The 19,020-nt window shown below is 40.1% G+C and overlaps 2 protein-coding genes across 2 annotated transcripts; one reads left to right on the plus strand and one right to left on the minus strand.

Moving 5' to 3' along the window:
- The first annotated feature begins 1,343 nt into the window (after positions 1-1,343).
- LOC117458025 (thrombospondin type-1 domain-containing protein 1-like) lies at positions 1,344-18,836 on the plus strand. Its single transcript, XM_071205359.1, has 27 exons — positions 1,344-1,483; positions 2,237-2,353; positions 3,757-4,151; positions 4,747-5,398; positions 6,278-6,439; positions 6,897-7,323; positions 7,416-7,932; positions 8,023-8,609; positions 12,894-12,939; positions 13,395-13,483; positions 14,235-14,315; positions 14,386-14,433; positions 14,528-14,689; positions 15,176-15,295; positions 15,925-16,024; positions 16,172-16,235; positions 16,342-16,406; positions 16,571-16,631; positions 16,715-16,796; positions 17,088-17,176; positions 17,305-17,366; positions 17,455-17,535; positions 17,780-17,885; positions 17,970-18,067; positions 18,154-18,249; positions 18,341-18,411; positions 18,501-18,836. Exons 2-27 carry the CDS (start codon positions 2,302-2,304, stop codon positions 18,598-18,600), a joined length of 4,413 nt encoding a protein of 1,470 aa, XP_071061460.1. The 5' UTR covers positions 1,344-1,483; positions 2,237-2,301; the 3' UTR covers positions 18,601-18,836.
- On the minus strand, positions 8,606-13,388 carry fgl1b (fibrinogen like 1B). Its single transcript, XM_034098667.2, has 10 exons — positions 13,247-13,388; positions 11,774-11,866; positions 11,598-11,696; positions 11,055-11,322; positions 10,713-10,872; positions 10,475-10,572; positions 10,296-10,384; positions 10,082-10,207; positions 9,930-9,994; positions 8,606-9,637 (listed from the first exon to the last, which is right to left on the minus strand). Exons 2-10 carry the CDS (start codon positions 11,777-11,779, stop codon positions 9,457-9,459), a joined length of 1,092 nt encoding a protein of 363 aa, XP_033954558.1. The 5' UTR covers positions 11,780-11,866; positions 13,247-13,388; the 3' UTR covers positions 8,606-9,456.
- Positions 18,837-19,020: the final 184 nt, after the last annotated feature.

Consider the following 19,020-nt stretch of genomic DNA (forward strand, 5'->3'; position numbering starts at 1 on the left):
AAATGGATTTACTCAATGATGCATTTTTAAGTTAATCAATATGCTGATTTTCTATCTGCACAAATCATGGTTTTCCTTGATCTGGGGTTTAGAGAAGGAAAACTCTTCACTCGTCTGTATAGGGGAAGTTCATCTGCTTTTGTGAGATAAATAGTTCTGCTGTTTACTATCGTGACTGCATGAACAAAGATTAATTTTGTTACCCTGCCTGCCTCCTGGGACAACTGGGGTCACATGCTATCGTTTCTGAATTTTCATATGACTTCATCATGAGTTTCTTTTCAGATGGAATCTTTAAACAACCTTTGCCATAAAGAAAGATGTATTTTACTGCCTCTTGAAGGCGTGAATTATAGTTCAAACCGTTGAATTGCAGATATTTCTGCATTTAGTCACTTTTTTAAATGACCCAGGAGTCTTTTTAAAACTGATAACAATCTCTTTCATGATTCACTTAAAACAGTGCAATAGGCGGTGAGGAAATAATCTTTCATTTGTGCTTCAGTTTTCTATCATGTGCTTAAGCTTTAACCTACTGTAAGTCAACTTCAACTTTCACAAATGAATGCCTGTGAATGTGATCTAGGAACAATTCTATATTTGTGCAGCAATATTTTGGAGATGAATTGGACTATTCATTTTATAAGAAAAACTACCAAACCAATAGTTTGGCCTGACGTTTCATTTATGGTAAACGTTTTACATAAAACAAGTTACCCCCAAATGTATTGGATCCTAATGTGAGTTTAAATAATACTTTTAAAGTGTTAAACACTTTCATACACAAAACGATAAAACTATCAAACAGTACGAATAATGATTTCTTGTATTCTGTAATTCGATTTACATTAAACTTTATTTAGCTGATGTCTGTTTTAATCGTCATAATTATGCTACGCGGAGTTAGTATTGGTAAGTAGCTACTAGGCATGATATGTTTGTGCATTTGAATGTTTATTCAATGACACAATTATATACAGCTCTGAAAAAAATTAAGAGACCACATTTGTCTTAAATCTCAATATCTACTGGCAGCCATTCCATATAGTGTCTTTTGAATTTCACCACAGAGAAATGCTGTCAGTAGTTTATAGAATTACAAAAATGTTCATTTTACTCAAACACATACCTATAAATAGTAAAACCAGAAAAACGGATAATGTTGCAGTGGTCTCTTAATGTTTTATCAGAATTGTATATACATACACAAAAAAAACATGTAAGGAACACATTTGTGAGTCTCAAAAAGAGTATTCAATAGGCCCGCTGACCGTGAAGTATCTCAGCTGTGAGCGGATCTCTCTCACGCGCTCCCGACACAGGCGCGCGCCTCCGGAGAACTCTGTTGGGCTGATTCTGTCCCGTCGACTGCCACTGCCGTTCTGACAAGAAATGCATTACCAGCGCATGGAGGGAGTGTTGTTGCCGGTTTCTGTGTTGGAATATTGGATAGAAATAATGCTGTGCTGAGTCAACAAGAAATGTGAGTAATCCGTATTATCCATCTTAAAAACCATGACGATTATGACCCCTTATCTTTAGCACTCTGTGCAATACCTCAGGTTTAGAATGATGTGTGATATTATTTTTATAAATTCGGTCTTCCCAGTGGCTAAGCACACATTTCAGTAAAGTATAATGGACGTATGAAAAAGATAATGGGTGTTGAGTTGACTCTGTAGGCTATAAGAGTCTTCACCATGAGAATTAATATTAGGCACACTTTTTGATCCATTTGATGTGATTAATTGCAACCACAACGTTTTTGATTAGACTAGTCTATGGCTGAAATAAAGCAGGCCCAAATTGTTTTCATATTTAAATAGGAGTTTCAAATGTAAATTGTAGCAATCTGGTGCCAAATATCAAGTTTGGGATTTGTTTCAGAGATAGTAAGAAGTTTATTGTGTGACTAAGGAAAAATCGAGAAAACCCAAACAAACCATCCAAACAACAATTTGGACAAATATTTGTTATTGGCAACTTCTACAGTTCTGTGTTGATGGCAGCTCTCCACGGGCTACCCATTGTGAAGTTGGGAGGAAAAGGAAGACGCCACTGTAAATCCAGAGAACCCAGGGTCACAGCTCCATTAGCCTTCCTGTCTTGCAGACCTCAGATCAGTGTGCTACGCCTTCCATACCTTCTCCTGTCTGCTAACTCCAACAAGTGTGTTTTCTTATTGCCTGCTGCTTTCTCGTGGAATATTTCTATATTTTGGATTTCTGATTTGTAGAGGTCAGGGATGGTGGAAGAGGAAGGTCATGTGGTGAAGGAGAAAACAGAGGCACAGACATCGGAATGCCACAAGCTGTCTCACTGCTGCCCTTCCTGCTGGCGCTCATGGGATATGGTGAGTCTCACTAAACCAGTGGTGTCCAAACTACGACCCGGGGGCCAAATGCGGCCCGCGGACCATTTTGAATGGGCCCTCAGCAAATTACAAACATTATAATGAAATATGGCCCACAAATGAAACTTGAGCTTGTCTTATACTGTACTTCTTAACTATAAATGTAAACATATATTACACAGTAGTATTCATGTGTTAATAAGACCACTTTTCAAATAAATTCAGTCAATTAAAGTTGGAAACATTTTCTAACATATCTTAGTTGATAAGAAAAAAGCCCAATGACTTATTTACATAACAAGCTTGAAATATACCCTTCCTATTTCTCCTTATTATAATCAATCTGAGGCTCCTGTTTTAAGGGATGAGCTGCCAACACTCACAAGAATAATTTACTAAGTAACTGAACTTATGAGGCAATATACCTCTCGTGAGCGGCCCAGCCCTTCGTATATTTTTCAGAATGTGGCCCTCGCTGAAAAAAGTGTGGACACCCCTGAACTAAACTATCTTAATAACATGACTACATGTTTGCAAGGATGGCAGATTTCTATTTCATCTGAACATGCTAAAACATCATAAATTAAACATGTTCTAACACCCTGGAGAAAGGAATGACGGGGCAATAAAAGGTGCTCCTCTTCCTCGTCCCACGCCCTCTTTGCTCTGTGAGGATGCAGACATGTTTCAAACAATACGCAGGACAATTGCTCTTAAAATATGTTACCGTGCTTCAGTATATTAACTTTTCCTCTGGTGGGGTTATTGTAATAGGTTAAAATACTCAGAAGTACCGGTACTAAATGTTTAACCTATTTTGTGTAATTGTGTAAAATATGAAGGGCATAACTACTGATGCCTATCAGTTGTTTTAGTGGACCCACAGTGTCTGTGCTTAACATTTATTATTAAGTTGTAAAGGGCAAATTCCATCATTAGTGGCTTTGTGGTCAATACAATGGAAGTGAATGTGACTTGGAAAAAGACAGTAGGCCTATACATAATTATTTGTTGTAATGATTGAATATTGTAAATTACATTTGTTTGTATTATAAATACATTGGAAACATTAACTACACAAGCTGTCCTATACAATTCCAGACTATGTCTAATTCCAGACAAACGTTATGATAAATCATTTTTCATTTAAATGTCATGTTATTAAATCACTGAAGTAATTTTTCTTCAGTGAAACACACTTTATCCACAGTAACAGACAACTTACAAAGTCATATAAAGAAATATATACAAAAGCAGATATAAAATACGCAAAGAAACAACAAAAATATCTGTGACACAACATTTTTTCATCGGTTGACCATTTTTGTGTAGGATGCATGAACAAAAATGTAACATGATCTCTCATTTTGCTCTCTCTCACTTCTGTGCATCCTTTCCTGTAGCTTTTGCAGGGCTCAATATCTGGCCCTCCTTGCACGTTGCCCTTAGCAATGCCAGTGTATTTGTGGACTTCAGCACAAAATCCAACAGCAGCACGGCCTGCACCACGAGCCTCTCTCTGGTCAACACGGAAACCAACACCACCGTTCAGACCAGGACTCTCCCCGACAACCAATCGGCTGGCAGGGTGGAGTTCAACTGTTCTTGCTTCCTGTACGCAGGAACTTTCCGGTTCCAGTTGAGGCAGACCAGCAACTCGGCTGTTTCTCCTGCTAATGGCACACATGACAGTCGAGTGGAAAGTACTACCTGGTGGTGGAGTTCAGAACTGCAGGTGCAGTGGCCCACCTTTCACATCGCTGTGGACAGGGCCGGAAACCACTCGGGATCTTTTCAGGCAAGAGAAACTGCTCTTAAAGGTCCCCTATTATACTCTTTGTCATCAATATATTATAGCTCTCAGATATATACAAAACATGTTTCTGAAGTGTTTGGCTCGTAAAACCAAACAGATCATTGTAGCATTACCCATAACCCCCTCTGTTTCAGCCCTGTTTCAAAAGTGCTGATTCTCTGTCTGTTACTTTAGATGAAAATAAGGAGCCACTCCCCACGCCCCTCTGAGAGACATTTGGTTACAAAGACCACAATGGTGCTCTAGGAGGAGATTCAGGTGGGGGGGGGGGGGGGGTACCTTGGTTGGTGATTGGCTAATGGTTACACAAGCCAAACAAACCTTATGACATCATAAAGTGGCCAAAATGTGATCGGCTCATTTTGAGGCAGGTTTTTATAGAAATGGATCAGGACAAAGAGAGAGAGAATCTTTTTTCCTGAAACTTCCAGAATATCTTTCCACTGAGGGGACACATGTTGATGTATAAAAGACATGAAGAAGTGGATTTTGCATAATAGTTGACCTTTAGGTAAGTCTTTCTTTTGCTGCAGAATAATCACCACAGTGATTCATACTTTTGCCTGTTTCTCTCCAGGTTGGGATATCCACCAATGAACACTTTCAGGCTTGCTCCAGCGGTATTGACTCGGCTCTCCTCCTAGAAGTCAGCTACATGGAGTACAACCAGATAGGACGGATCACCATCGACAAGGTCAAAGCCCGCAAACAATACTCAATCAAACCCCTCCGCTCCCAGAGTGTAAAGCTGTCCTGCGCCTTCCCCTTCACAGAACGAGACTTCATACGAGTGTCTCTACGCTCTCCTCATGCAGCGCAGGATGTGAAGAGCTCCGGGCCTCTCTACCTGTCCCGTATCTTCTCCTATAAGCTGCTAGTGGAAAACACCAATGCCTACAGGAGTGGTTGTGAAGGAACTATGACTGTTAAACTGATAACCCCACCTTGTGTGCAAGTCAATGGGAAAGTGATGCTTTATAAGGATGCAGGTGTTGGGAGAGGCGTTGCTGTCTCCTCTGGGATGGATGCAGGAGGAACAGCACCAGGACCAGAGGAGCCCTCCTCACCTCTGTTGGCCTATAACTGGCTGACTCAGGGAGAGAATGAGACTGAGTTCAACTGTTCTGTGTTTGACCCAGGGAGGTACAAGTACTGCTTTCGCTTCGTTTTCAACTTCAGTCGTTCCCCTAGTCCCGCACAGACCTGTTTGGTGGTTCACAAGAGTGCAGGTGAGATTTAATTAATTCATACATTTACATTTGACAGCTGCAATGAACATTTACACTGTGATGTTTTATAACATTCATTTTGAAGGGAAAATATATTTTTTCTTATTCTTCCACGTTTTCCAAAAATGCATCTGTTGCTGGAAAGTCAATGGTTAAGAAATTGCCTCATTAAAGACTAGGCATTTTCCATATAAGTCATTTTTACTTAACTACATCATATCGTCACAATATCAGAAGCACAGGTGTTACAATACAAATGAATGATGGCTGGATACCATTGAGCTGCGAGGCTCTCCAGTTCCTGGTATTGTATCTGCGGCTCATTGTCACGCTGTCATTCCATATTTAAAAATAGCACTATCCTGTTTAGGGTGGACATTGCATCGTGACAAAAGATGACAACCTCATAAGGTTCACCAATAGTAATTATGCAGTTAAACTTAAAAAAAAAACCGTTTTAATACATTATATTTTAGGGATTGCAAGACTAAAATACTTATAATCTTTTTTTTGGTATTAAAGTGAAGGGTGACCTACTGTAATGAGATCACACATTGTCGATGTATTCAGATACAGCAACCAACACATGTTTTGTTTATATGTAGGCCACACATATTTTATGACATAACACATTAAATGGAGATTCATTGAACTATCACATTCTTGTTATATAAAGTTGCTTCTTTCACTCTGTCCTCACTTTGTCTATTTTGGGGACAAAGCATTAACTAGTCAATGTTATATGATGGTTGAGCCTTTTTTAACTCCATGTCGTAGTTTTTCTTTTATGATCCTAGCATTGCATGAAAAGAACTCAAAGTTAATGCTTTTACATTTACAAAGTATCTGCAATTTAAAAATCGAATGTGTGTTTTGCAGAGTCATGGGGCCCGTGGCTGCCATGGAGTGTGTGCAGTGTGAGCTGTGGAGAGGGGGTGAGGGAGCGAGAGCGCGAGTGTTTGCTGCCCTCAGGTGTGGGGGGGATGCAGTGCACGGGCATGGTGAAGGAACAGTCCCTCTGCTCACTGGAGAGCTGTGTGGGTCAGTCTCTTCATCCCTTAACTCCTTGCTTTACTCTTTTTGCACATCCCTCCACAAAATATAATACACTGTAGTTTGCCATAAAGTGTTTTTTTACTTTTAACTTTTAAGTTTATTTGTATAGTTACATTTAAATGTGGTGTAAATACTTTAGCATCCTTTTTTAATGCTAAATTGTTTCTTAAAAATACATATTTTTTATTATACTTATATATATTATTTTTTTACTTACTTTGCAACTTATTTTGTTACATTGTTTATGTTCGCACCACCAGATACAAAAGCAAATTCCTTGTATGTGTAAAGGTACCTGGCAATAAACGTAATTCTGATTCTGATTCTCTGTTCCTACAATTTCTCCAGAAAATGTCACATTCCCTCATCTTTTCTAGACTAGAAAATCAAACAAAAAACGATGTGATGCATACTTAACATAATTGTCTCCCTTTCGTCCCAGTGTTGCCTACTCCTTCTCCATCCCTCCCCCCTGTGGGTGTTGGTGCAGCACCCCTTGGTGGTAACATAGTTGTGGTGGCCGGTATCTCCCTTTGCCTGGCTGTGATTCTGGCTACTGTTGTGGTGACTTTGTGGAGGAAGCTTTGCAAGACCCCCCAGTGCAACTCTGTCCGCAGAGGCTCCATGCATTCCCCTGGAGGGCGCAAGCTCTCCGATGAGGCTTCCATTTTTGGCCACAGCCTCCAAAGACCCAGCCTGATTGATGGCCATGGACTACAGGGGGGTATAGGTGTGGGTGTGGGTGTAGCCCAGAAAGACAGGCCTTCTTTGGGTAGTCAGCCTCTCCCACAGACCCTGGTTGTACCTCTCTCACAGGACCCAGAAAGGCTTTCCCCCACATGTCAGAAGCTGTTGCCACCAATATTCGGGTATGTTTAGAATAATGCTTTCTCTTATTACACATCATTGGGAAACGTATTCTGTCATTCAGTAAAATAAATATCAATATTATTGTCTTTAGGTACCGATTGGCTCAGCAGCAGTTGAAAGAGATGAAGAAGAAGGGTATAAGAGAGGCCATTCAGCTCTACCATGTCTCTTCAAGCCCAGTCCATGACACCCTGGTAGAGACATCTGCTTCGCCCACAAGCTCGCTTATCCCTACACCAACTGGATTTACTCACCCCGCGATCCCGTTAGACCTCCAGGACGACGCCAACCACAATTATTTTCAATCGCAGACTCCTAGGGCCATGCCGGACCGACTGAGTCCCAGAGTGGAGCTGGTCTTAGGTCCTTCTGCCTCCGCCCATGCAAGAGGGGGCAGCTCAAATAGGCGGGACCGCACTGCAGACTGGGTGGAGATGGTAGAGAGGAGTGGGTTATCAGGTCCCAGAGGAGGAGCGGGAGATGCAGAGATGGGAAACTCCTATCATAAGAATCCAAATTTCCGCCGGACCTCCAGTTTCAATGACACCAAACCCCAACCTCTATCCTCTGTACACTCCAGGCAGTTTAGAGAAAGGAGCATGACACAGGTATTCTATCTACATCTATGTATATATTACTGTATATGGGGTTATCATTTGTAGTCTGCCTTTTTTAATTAACAACCATCTCTTGTTTAGGTGGGATCTCGGACCTTTCCTGAAGGTAGTTGTTGGAATAAAGGAGGACGAGATTGGCAGCCATACAGCTCCTACCCCATTCCAGAGCACGGGACCCCAGACTGGGCTAAATCCAGACCCCAGAGGAATGACCAAAGGAAACCGTGGATAGACACAGCGGCGACTTCACACAACAATGAAATCAAACACACAGGTGCCAACACAAACAGCATTTCAGCCTCTGAGAAACATGTTAAAGCAGACCTCAGTGGTGCTGGAGGTGGACAGGGAATCTCTGGGATAGGGGGTCCGGCAGCAGGGCCTCAACACCTGAGTGTTGATCGGGCAGAGCGGGCCGAGCAGAACTGGAACCGCCGCGGCCCGTCGCCTATCCAGAGGAACATCCTGGCTCGCAAACTAAAGGAGGCTCAGTCGTGCTCGGGGGTCAGGGGCCGGCAGCGCAGCTCCACCTTTAGTGCCACGCCCACGGAGCAGAGGACAGGTCGCTGCAACTCTCTGCCCATGTCCGGAGGCTACAGGCTGAGTGAGGCCGAGCAGAGGATGCTGGACCTCGATCTGTCCTCAGCATATGTAGGGGAAGAGGAGTAGAGCTTTGTACTACACAGGAATTGCCATTAGCGTTTATCCTTTCCTTACATTATTCCTTTCTGATGTATCTGTGAAACTTGAAAATGGTTTTGTACAGTACATTAAACAAGAGTTTATCTATAAGAACAGATGCTAACACATTTAGTTTCCTTTTTTAACTGGAACATTTTATTTTTTTTAACTGTTACTTTTTAATATGCCAAAGTTGATATGCGTTCGAAAACATTTGTACTTCTTAAGAAAAAATTATCTTTGTTCAAATGTAATGGTTTACTGTTTACCACTATAAGTCAAACATAACTGCCATTGTACCGGTGTATGCACTGTTAAACACAAGCCCTATCATGACAGTATTCAAAAGACTAAAGAAGACATATTAGTCTTTTTGTTCGACACTACTGAATTTGCTGATTTTAAGCTGTGAAGTTTTGCTGTACAGTAAGCATAGAAAACGTTGCTTTGGTGAAAACCACTTTCACGATGATATGCTATGTTGTTTAGGGAAAAATTGTCATGCAGTGTCAAGAAATTGTCATGTATTTTCTGCAGAAATGCACAAGGAAGAGCAAAAGTATGCAGTTATGTTTTTGAGCAAACAAATTTATAAATGTCAGTGAGGCATTGTGGCTGTTTTGAAGATTGTTTTATTATTATGAGTAACATTATACACTTAGAAAATACACTTATAGAAAATAGTACTTACTGGAAAGTAGAAGATACTTTACTATCATTAACATTTGATAATGGTTTCAAGGTGTGAAGCAAAGCCAAACAATTGAACACAAAGATATTAATCAGTCTTTGCCCTCACTTTTGAGACACACAAGGGAATATGAAGTGTGACGTTTACATTTCTCCTGCTCCACTGCCCATGACATCCAAGAAAACCAGAGGCCGCACCTTCATGGCGGTGTGTCTGAGGGAATACCAAAGGCCCCTCCAGGTCCCCCACACCACACCATTGTCCTGCTGGCCCTTGTACTTCCCTTTGCGGTAGAAATTCCCATTAAGGTTGGCTGCATGACATCTGTAGATAAAAGGTTAGTACAAAATGTCAAGGATGTTACATTTTCTAAAATGAAAATCAAAGCGATTTAACCTTCTTCTTTTTTTAAAGCTTTTGTGTCTTAAACTTATTTTTTGATTTTGGAATAAATTGTAAAGAAATGTGTCCTCTGCAGTATTTTTCCGTGATTCGTTATGCACACAAAACCCGATACAGTAATAATTTTTTTTCCAGAATGTTATAATGTTTGTGCAAACAAGCAGCAGGAAGATAACAGACAGATCAACACATGGATATATCTGAAAGGCCTCACCTGTTGAACCACCAGCCTGCCTTATTCTCCTGAGCACAGCTGCCTTGAACGTAACGGTCATTGTCCTGTCAATGATTATCATCAGTGTTAAAATAGTCTATAATCTTACAGTTATTAAAATTATAAATTGACAATGTTAATAGAAGACCAACCTGATCTCTAGTGCTGAACTGCATGCCACTGAGGCCAGCAGACCACTGCTCCACCATCCCCCCACCTCCTGTCAGAGCATCTCCAGCTTGCCCACTATAGAGCCCATACTGGAGACGATACTTGTCCTGCAATAGGCATTAGAGGAAGTGATGTTTGTTGGGAAACGTTGTAACTTCTGACAGGATTGAACAAAACTGTAAAACCATATCTTACGGCTTCGTCAGTGATCCTGAAGTTGTTATAAAATGCATAACTTCTCTTCCCGTCCCAGTCCATGAGATCTATCTTCACTAGGTTCTTACCTTCAGGGGAACAATGAATAAGCAAAATATGAGAAACCAAACAGGCAGAACATTATAAAAAGATATTCTGGCATTTCATTCTTTTCTGACCATCTGAGAGTAGAGAATACATGTGCTCATTCCCCAACCAAAACTCATCATTCCACAGCTTGAAGTCACCAAAGCCATCTCTGTAGTCCACCCAGTCTCTAAAAAGAGAATTGAGACAGATATTTACCTCAACTGAAACAGCTGTGTAAGCTCCCCAATGATAATATAGGCATTCAAGGCTTTTAGGACTTTAATTGTTTTCCCCCACATACGTAGGTTAGTTTATTTGCTTAAATACCTGTTGAAGTCAACTTTTCCATGCCGACGCCTCTGAAACACAGTCCATCCTCCTCCATCCTCCATATCGCAGTAGGCCAAAAAAGGCTCCTGGTGTATTTTTGGTCTGATGCGGTAAAAGCCACTTGGTGGTTTCAGCCTGTCAAACAGCTCCGAACAGTCTGATGAGATGAAATAGCATTGAAAAGGCCTTAACGGTTGCTGATTGTCATCCGTACCTCCATAATATACTTCATGTTGCATAATATGGAGCTATGTGAGTCTATCATGCACTGTAGACTCTGTACATCACTGCACATCACAACTCTTACATTTCAAATAATCATCTGTGAGCTTTTCTTACCTTTGTCATGGACAATTAAGTTTCCTGCTGGTGGAAGTGGATTCATCAGTGTCATATTAGAGTTGTCTAATATCCCACTGCTGGTGTGGTTTACACCGAGGGCTGTGTCCGTTTCAGGCTCAGGATCAGACATGGGAGGTTGAAATGCCTGAAAGTATTTGTGTGTCTGCATGTGCTCCACCTGCCAAGTCCCGATCAAGAGTTGATTCTCCAGTTTTCTTATGCTGCGCTTGAGAGCTGCAACTTCTGGCCCACATGAGTCCGATGCCTTCAATTAGGAAAACAATTTCAGCTTATAAATGACATTTCTACCTTTGTTCAATACTATACTTGTACCCATGGAGGAGCCAGCAAAAGCTAAGGGCCGCATCTAAAGCCATCTATAAATCAGTTTTTATTCACGTGGAATCTCGACTTTCTAAGAAGGACAGTTCTTTAGCAGCTCTGCTTGTCATTTTTGCTTAAAAGATATGTTTTCCATTTTCAATATCAATACAAAAGGAGGGAACCTGCAGTGCTTAAAAAGTAGGAAAAGCTACATACTGACACCGGAGAAGAAGAAGCCATGGTTGGGCACACCAGAGCTAACAACAGCAACACCGGCATGACCTTTTGCAAAAAGTCCCTTACTGCATTGTGAGTCTGAAATAATAAACAAATTATGTATTTAAGAATATCAAGATAAGCTACTTTGATTACAAATCTGTGCACCAGCCTACCTTCATATTACGAAACGTCTCCCTTGTTTTCTCCAAGTGCAGTGTTCTTTTCCTCAAAATATGCGTCAGTATTATTTATAGGCTGGGCTGGTTCTGCATGGTACACATTAGAGGATCCAGAATGGACCAACCTGGACACTGAACTCGAGCCAGTTTGACGTACTAACAAAGTACTCTCCTTTTTTGGAGAATACATATTTTATGAATATACCACTTTTCCCCTTAAATCAATTATATATGCCAATGTAGGACCCAATGTCTTAATTGAAAATAAATCAATTTGACCCTTGCAAAAAGGGTTCAGTTGATGAGGGTTAACCTCCCTTCAACATAAAAAAAAATGAGGACATTGATTCAAAGTAATGCAGAAGATAGAATAGAGAAAGTCATAACTGAGAGAAAGAGGGAGTTGTCAGCCTTGCAGTAAAAATGTTTTCAACTTGATAATTTCAAAAGACCAAAAGTACATTTGAAAAGGTACAACAACAAAGTAGCAAGTTCACAATGTGTTCTCTGGATATGGCTCCCCCTTGTGTTAGTTTGTGTTATGGTAAAGTTACAATCTATTTTCAGTAATCCATTTAATTGTTTTATTCAATATAGCCTATCAGTTGGTTTTTCTACGGGTTTTTTAAGCACTGTGACTTTTTAAAGAATTTACCCCACCATATTTTCTCCAGTTTGGCCTACATTTTGCTTTTCCCTTTTATCAATATGGACTTCAATGGCTCTCACCTTTCATTGTGAATTATAATTTCCACACATGTTCCACACTGTTGCCATTGAAATACTCCAACTCGGTAAGGAATATGTTGGTGTTTGAGAATGCGATTTAAATTAAAACCAGATGTTGCAGAGAGGAGGGAGATATGAGAGGGCTGCAGCAGCCTGTTTTAAATCAGATAATGGTAGAAAGTTCTGAAATGGAATGTTTTCGTGTGAAAGTGGTTGTGATGAGAAAAGAGAGTATCGAGAAAAGAGCTGAGCGTTTTTCACTCAGTGCTCCAGGAAGTCCAAAACCGCTACGTGAGCATAAAAACGAAGAGGAAAGTGGATGGACAGAAAACAAATCTACCCGGTTAACCTTTGAACCGTCTTCCTTTGTCCTCACAAGATGAAGTCACAAGACAAACTCCCGTAAAATTATACGAATGACTGTCCTAACGGTAAGCAGGCGGCGAGAGTTTAGCTAGATTTTGGGGGCTAATTTGGGTCAACAAACAAGGGGGAGAAGCGACTGTGCTCGGGTTAGAGACGCTGAATAGCGGGTGGTTTGTGTAGTTAAATCGAGCTTGTTGTTTTTAGAGGTTTATGAGGAATGCTAGATAATTAACTTCTCTTAAACAAACTGCTAATTGCTTGCTTACATGTTTTGCATCTACCGCTAATCAGAACTAATGAGGTTGCTAAGTGATTAGTGCTAGGAAAGCAGCACGAATGCATCCTGTAAGTATCATGATAAATTTGTCTCACTTTTTAAAGGGTGGACTTTTCCTGAAGAGATACCGTTTTCAGGACAGGACACAGCGTCTTTGCCCTCTAGCTGTTCTTTTTCTTTGTAACATAAAAGCAACATGCTGAACAAGGGAGTTTTAATCGTTGTGAACTCTTGTTTTCAAAGACCGCACGTTCTGAACAAAGCAAGAAGGAAGACATTCTCATCATGTCCTCGGTGTATTTCAGTCCAGGGTCAGATTCAGGTGTAAATGGGTGAGGACTATTTAATCATGCTGTTTTGCAAGGGTTGTTATTTGAGCTTGCTTAACCCTTAGATGCATAAGTGGGTCTTTTTGGACTCGGTGAGGTGGTTTTCTTGAAGTATCTTTGAAATTACATGTTATCATTTCATATTCCAGCTATTCCTCAAAAAAATGTTTTGGATATCATGCCATTCAAATTTTAAATTCGAAATGTTATACATTTTAAGAAATTGTAGTCTTTGTATTACTAACCCAAGCTTCCATAAGTGGGTCTTTTTTGACCCGGTGAGGTGGTTTTCTTGAAGTATCTTTGTAATTACATTTTATTATCATTTCATATTCCAGCTATTCCTCAAAAAACATGCTTTGGATATCATGCCATTCTAATTTTAAGAAATTGTAGTTTTTGTATTACTACCCCAAGCTTCCATAAGTGGGTAAAAAATGACCCGCATGCATTTTCTTTGGAATCCTACAGTATGGGACAACGTTTTTTTTTTTAAATGTAAATTTTATTTCTAAAATTATAAATAGTGAAAAATTAAATATTTCTAGTGTGAACCAAAATATAATACTAAATATTATACAAATGATTTTTCTTAACCAAAATGACAAAAATGGCTTAAAAACACATAGTATTCTAATACGGGTCCTTTTTGACCCACTTATGGAAGAGTGTAGGGTCCAGTCACTCGTGCATCTAAGGTGTGCATATCTTTTATCACTCTTTATGTCTAACCATCTTTCTTTTTATCAATTAGAAATGTTGCAAAGATGGAGGATGCCAACGTGAAGATTGAAGATGGAAAGGATGACAGTGTGGACCCAGACACAATGTACCAGTACGTTTATTCAGATTGGACATTGTACATTCATTAAGTGAAAAGCATTAATTATTTCTCGTTCTTTCAGCAATTTCCGCAAGACGATTGCACCGTTTGTTATGTCTTTTGGATTTCGGTGAGTGTGAACTCTTTTGGAGTAAATGCCAATGGTGTTTTTCTTGTTGCCTGTTTTTGTTTGATGATGCTGAACTATCTGTCTTTTCCTCCAGTATATTTGGAGTGATACTGATCATAGTGGACTTTGTGCTGGTGGTTGTGGACTTGGCACTGCCAACCAAGAGCAGAGAGGTTGGAGATGTCATAGAAGCCGTGTCCCTCATCATCTCCTTATTCTTTCTCGCTGACGTTCTCCTGCGGGTGTATGTGGAAGGGTAAGTGACAAAAGAAGACTTTGCATGCAGTTGGAGTGCAGACACTTAAACATCTTGTCTTTTGTGAAGCTTATGTTAATTGTGTGATGAGACTTTGTAAGGAGGTGGACAGTTGCAGCACTGTTGGGTAGTTGCTGTAACAGGATGAAATATTTTGTAATCTACTTCCCAAAATTCACATGTAATTTATCTACTCCTTGAGCTGCACAATTGCTTCCTAGTGAATTTAAGAAACGGTTGAGTGACGCAAACATTCCCAGAGTCCCCTGTCAGCAGAAATCAAGTGTGATTAGCTGTTAAACAGGAAACTAAGAACAGGAAGCTGGACAGGAAATGGATGCCATGTTTGGGAAACATAATGACTCAGAGTTTAAGTGCAGCCTGCCTGAAAAATACTTGTATTACAGTAATGTTGGATTCAGACTCTATTAGTTGCATGATATGGGTGGTTTGATTGTCTAATATTTTGTTTAATTGACCTTTTAGGTTCAAAGTTTACTTCAGCTCCAAGTTGAACATCATAGACGCATGTGTTGTGGCAATCACGCTGGTGGTCACCATGGTCTACACCTTCAGTGACCTGTCAGGAGCCGATCTGATCCCCAGGTACTTGCTTTCCCCTGCGTTTCCATGCACCTGATAGACATGGCTGACTAGAAGCTTTGGTTTTATTGTAGTGGGTAAAAAATGATTAACACTCACACACGCACACACACACTCATAGTCCACCCACACAGTTGTTTTTACCTATGTTTCCTGATTAGACTGCTCCCCAGGTCTGTGAACTAACTGTGATTGATTAGTTTTAACCTCTGTTCATAGAGATTGGGGACATCACGTAAGTCCCAGCTTCCACCTGACTGTAGGTGTAATCAGTCGGGTAATCGTAAAAACACCTGTGTTGGTGTCCAGTCCCCTAAACACTATTTTTAAAAAAAAAAAAATAAATAAATAAAAAAAAACCTGTCAAAGTAACAAGTTCTTAATGAGCTCTGTGTGACAACTGTTAATTTGACAAGGGATTACTACAAAAAAGATAATGCTTCAGAAGAGTTTTTGTTTTTAATAATGTTATTTGGATACACAGTTACTCCAGTATGTTCATGTCATTTTTATTTCAACCAATCCTAACCCCATATATAGCATCACTCTACAGTATACACTTTGCCGCTGACGATATTTTTTGAAATGATGAGTAATGATTCAAGAGTATATATTACTTCTTTCTTCCTCAGGGTGGTGACGTTTTTCCGTTTCCTGAGAATAATAATCCTGGTGAGGGTTTTCAGACTGGCAGCTCAGAGGAAAGAGCTGGAGAAGGTCACCAGAAGGATGGTAAGGTCAACACCATGGATGCATAAAAAACTGTAAACATTGAATGTACTTAAGTTAACTGGAGGACAGCGGCTGTGTAGAAATAGCGTCTGCATCATTGGGAGAATGTCTACTACTTTTCCATCATTTCATTATTCTTGTTTCCAGGTTTCTGAGAACAAGCGTCGCTATCAGAAGGATGGATTTGACCTTGACCTTACCTATGTGACGGGTAGGTGTTAAATGATGTATGACTTAAAAAAAAGCTCCGTAAGTGCATGACAGAAAATACAAATACATGACAAAACATTTTTAAAAGTGGAACTTTTGTTTTCTAGACCGTGTCATTGCTATGTCTTTCCCCTCCTCTGGAAAGCAGTCCTTCTACAGGAATCCAATCAGGGTAAGTCTGGGCACACTTAAGGTTTATCTAATAACACTTAGCAATTTTTAAAACAAATACAATCATAGGCATAATTATTTCAAGGAACTTAACATAAAATAATCCCACAGTTCTTACACACCTCCACAGGAGCTAAAACCTATCCTTCCTCCCTTTTTGTGCAGGAGGTGGCGAGGTTCCTAGACACTAAACATGAAGACCACTATAAAGTTTACAACCTGTGCAGTAAGTAGGCACCTCCTCTCGTCGCATGTCGCATTCCTTGTAAATAGAACTACACAAACCATACAAACATATTTTGTTTCCAGGTGAGAAGGGCTACGACCCGCAGTTCTTCCACTACAAGGTTGAGCGGGTGTTCATTGATGACCACAATGTTCCCGCGTTGGAGTGAGTCACATTTCCTGTGTGATGTCTTGTTTCACTCTCCCCTTTGTTTGTAATTATACTGAGAGATTACAGCTTCACAATAGGCCCTTCTACTATCACAGTCATGATATTGCTGTATTAGGTTGACCGGGTTGACAACCCAAGGTTTTAAGGCGTGTGAAATGACTGCAATGTTTTCCACAAAGTATTTTAACACCAAATTAAACTAAATGTATCATTAACCAGCAGTATGTGTTGTAATAGTGTGCCAGTTTATCTCAATGTTTTTTCTTTTACCACTATCTGTCTCAGGGACATGCTGAAATACACAGCAAACGTGAGGGAGTGGATGTCTGCTGATCCCAAAAACATCATTGCCATTCACTGCAAAGGAGGGAAAGGTGATGACACATATCTCTTCTTGTTTAATTATCAGTTTTGTGAACAACTTGAGTTAAATAAATCATTAGTTTGGTGTACATTTGTTTACGTTCACTCTTAGTTTAACTTCTGCTGCTCTCCTTTACAGGACGCACAGGTACTCTGGTGTGCACCTGGCTTATTGACAGCGACCAGTTCGAGAGCGCACAGGTACCGTTCAGATTTGTACAGGCAAGGTTAATGAATAAGGAAAACATTTGCCAACACTTTCTTACATTCCTTTCCGTTTGTCTACCAGGATAGTTTGGACTTTTTTGGTGAGAGGAGGACAGACAAGAGTCAAAGCTCAAAGTTTCAGGGAGTAGAGACGCCCTCTCAGGTAAGAAGTCACTCTGACGGAAATATTTGTAAAGAGGCATTTCTTTAGGACTTTAGAACATAACAAAAATATACCTGACTGGCGCCTCCCTGTGGTAAAATGAAACTACGATGTGGTGAAAGCAACATACTGTATAAACAGGATTTACCTTTCTTAAAACACAATCGTATCATGTGATATTTCCTCATATAAAACATTGGACACTGGGTGAAGATGTTTCAGCTCTTTACTGTCTGAACAATAGAGTCGGTACGTGGGGTACTACGAGGTCATGAAGACCAAGTTCAACAGACAGATGCCTCCACCCAAGAGCCTCAGGATCAAGAGCATCCGCATCCACTCAATTTCAGGTGAACTCAAAATGGTCAGGGTAATTGATCCTTTTATATATCTCTTCGTTGTAATATCTAACAGTTTTTTTCTGCTCTGTCCAGGTGTGGGTAAAGGTAATGGCAGTGATCTCATGGTGAAGATAATTGTGAAGAAAGAGCTGGTGTTTCAATGTGTGTGTGCCAAACAGGAGAATTGCGCAGTAAGTTTCACACACTCGACACATTCACTCCCCATGTCATACCGATACATTTGTTGAGTGTGAATGTGTTTTTCAAAAAAAAAAAGGTATTTCCTGATGTGGGCAGCAATGCAGCAGTCATCAGTCTACTGAACGGGCCTGTGGTTGAAGGGGATGTCAAAGTCATGTTTGAGTCGAGTGCTGTGAGTGCTTGCATTTACACCTCAGAACTACACGTCAGTTAAGATGGTGTTTAGCGTGATGATTCACTTCTTTCGTTTTCATTCCCCTTAGGGTCTTCCGAAAGGATATGAAGATGTTCCGTTCTACTTCTGGTTCAATACCTCCTTCATAGAGGATAACAAGTATGTTTCTCATGCAATTGTTTATTAAGCCCTGCATTTCAAATCTTTTGCTAGTCTGTGTTGACATTAGTGCTGTTTTCCATCCACAGGCTGTTTCTACCCAGAGAAGAGCTGGACAACCCTCACAAACCCAAGACCTGGAACCTGTACAAGGAGGACTTTGGTGTGTCTATGATCTTCTCTGAATAAAATCCTTTAGAAAGCTGAAGATGATAAAATGACTTGTTAGTTTTACTTGTATTGATGGTGAGCTGGAATGGGTACAGTGAATACCATGAGTTTAATGTTAAAATTGAAGAGGCATTACATGAATCAAATGTTGTACAATCTGAAAGGAACCAAGTCAGACTGCAGCGCTGAGGCACTTAAACTGAAATGTATAATAATGTGAATAATTCCCATTAAATGTTATGTCTTCCAGTGAATCAGTTTGTGGTGTAACTGTTTTAAGCATCTTAAAATATAACTGAAAAAGTCATTCAAAAGAAGTCAAAAACATTTGCCCCTGAAGACATTATAATGCTAAAAGGTTATGCTGCAGTTGTCTTTGACAGTATATTTTTTTGGACAAAAGCACTACTTACTGCCAGTGCCAGTATTAATTAATCC

The sequence above is a fragment of the Pseudochaenichthys georgianus genome, chromosome 14 (assembly GCF_902827115.2).
Source record: "Pseudochaenichthys georgianus chromosome 14, fPseGeo1.2, whole genome shotgun sequence".
NCBI lineage: Eukaryota > Metazoa > Chordata > Actinopteri > Perciformes > Channichthyidae > Pseudochaenichthys > Pseudochaenichthys georgianus.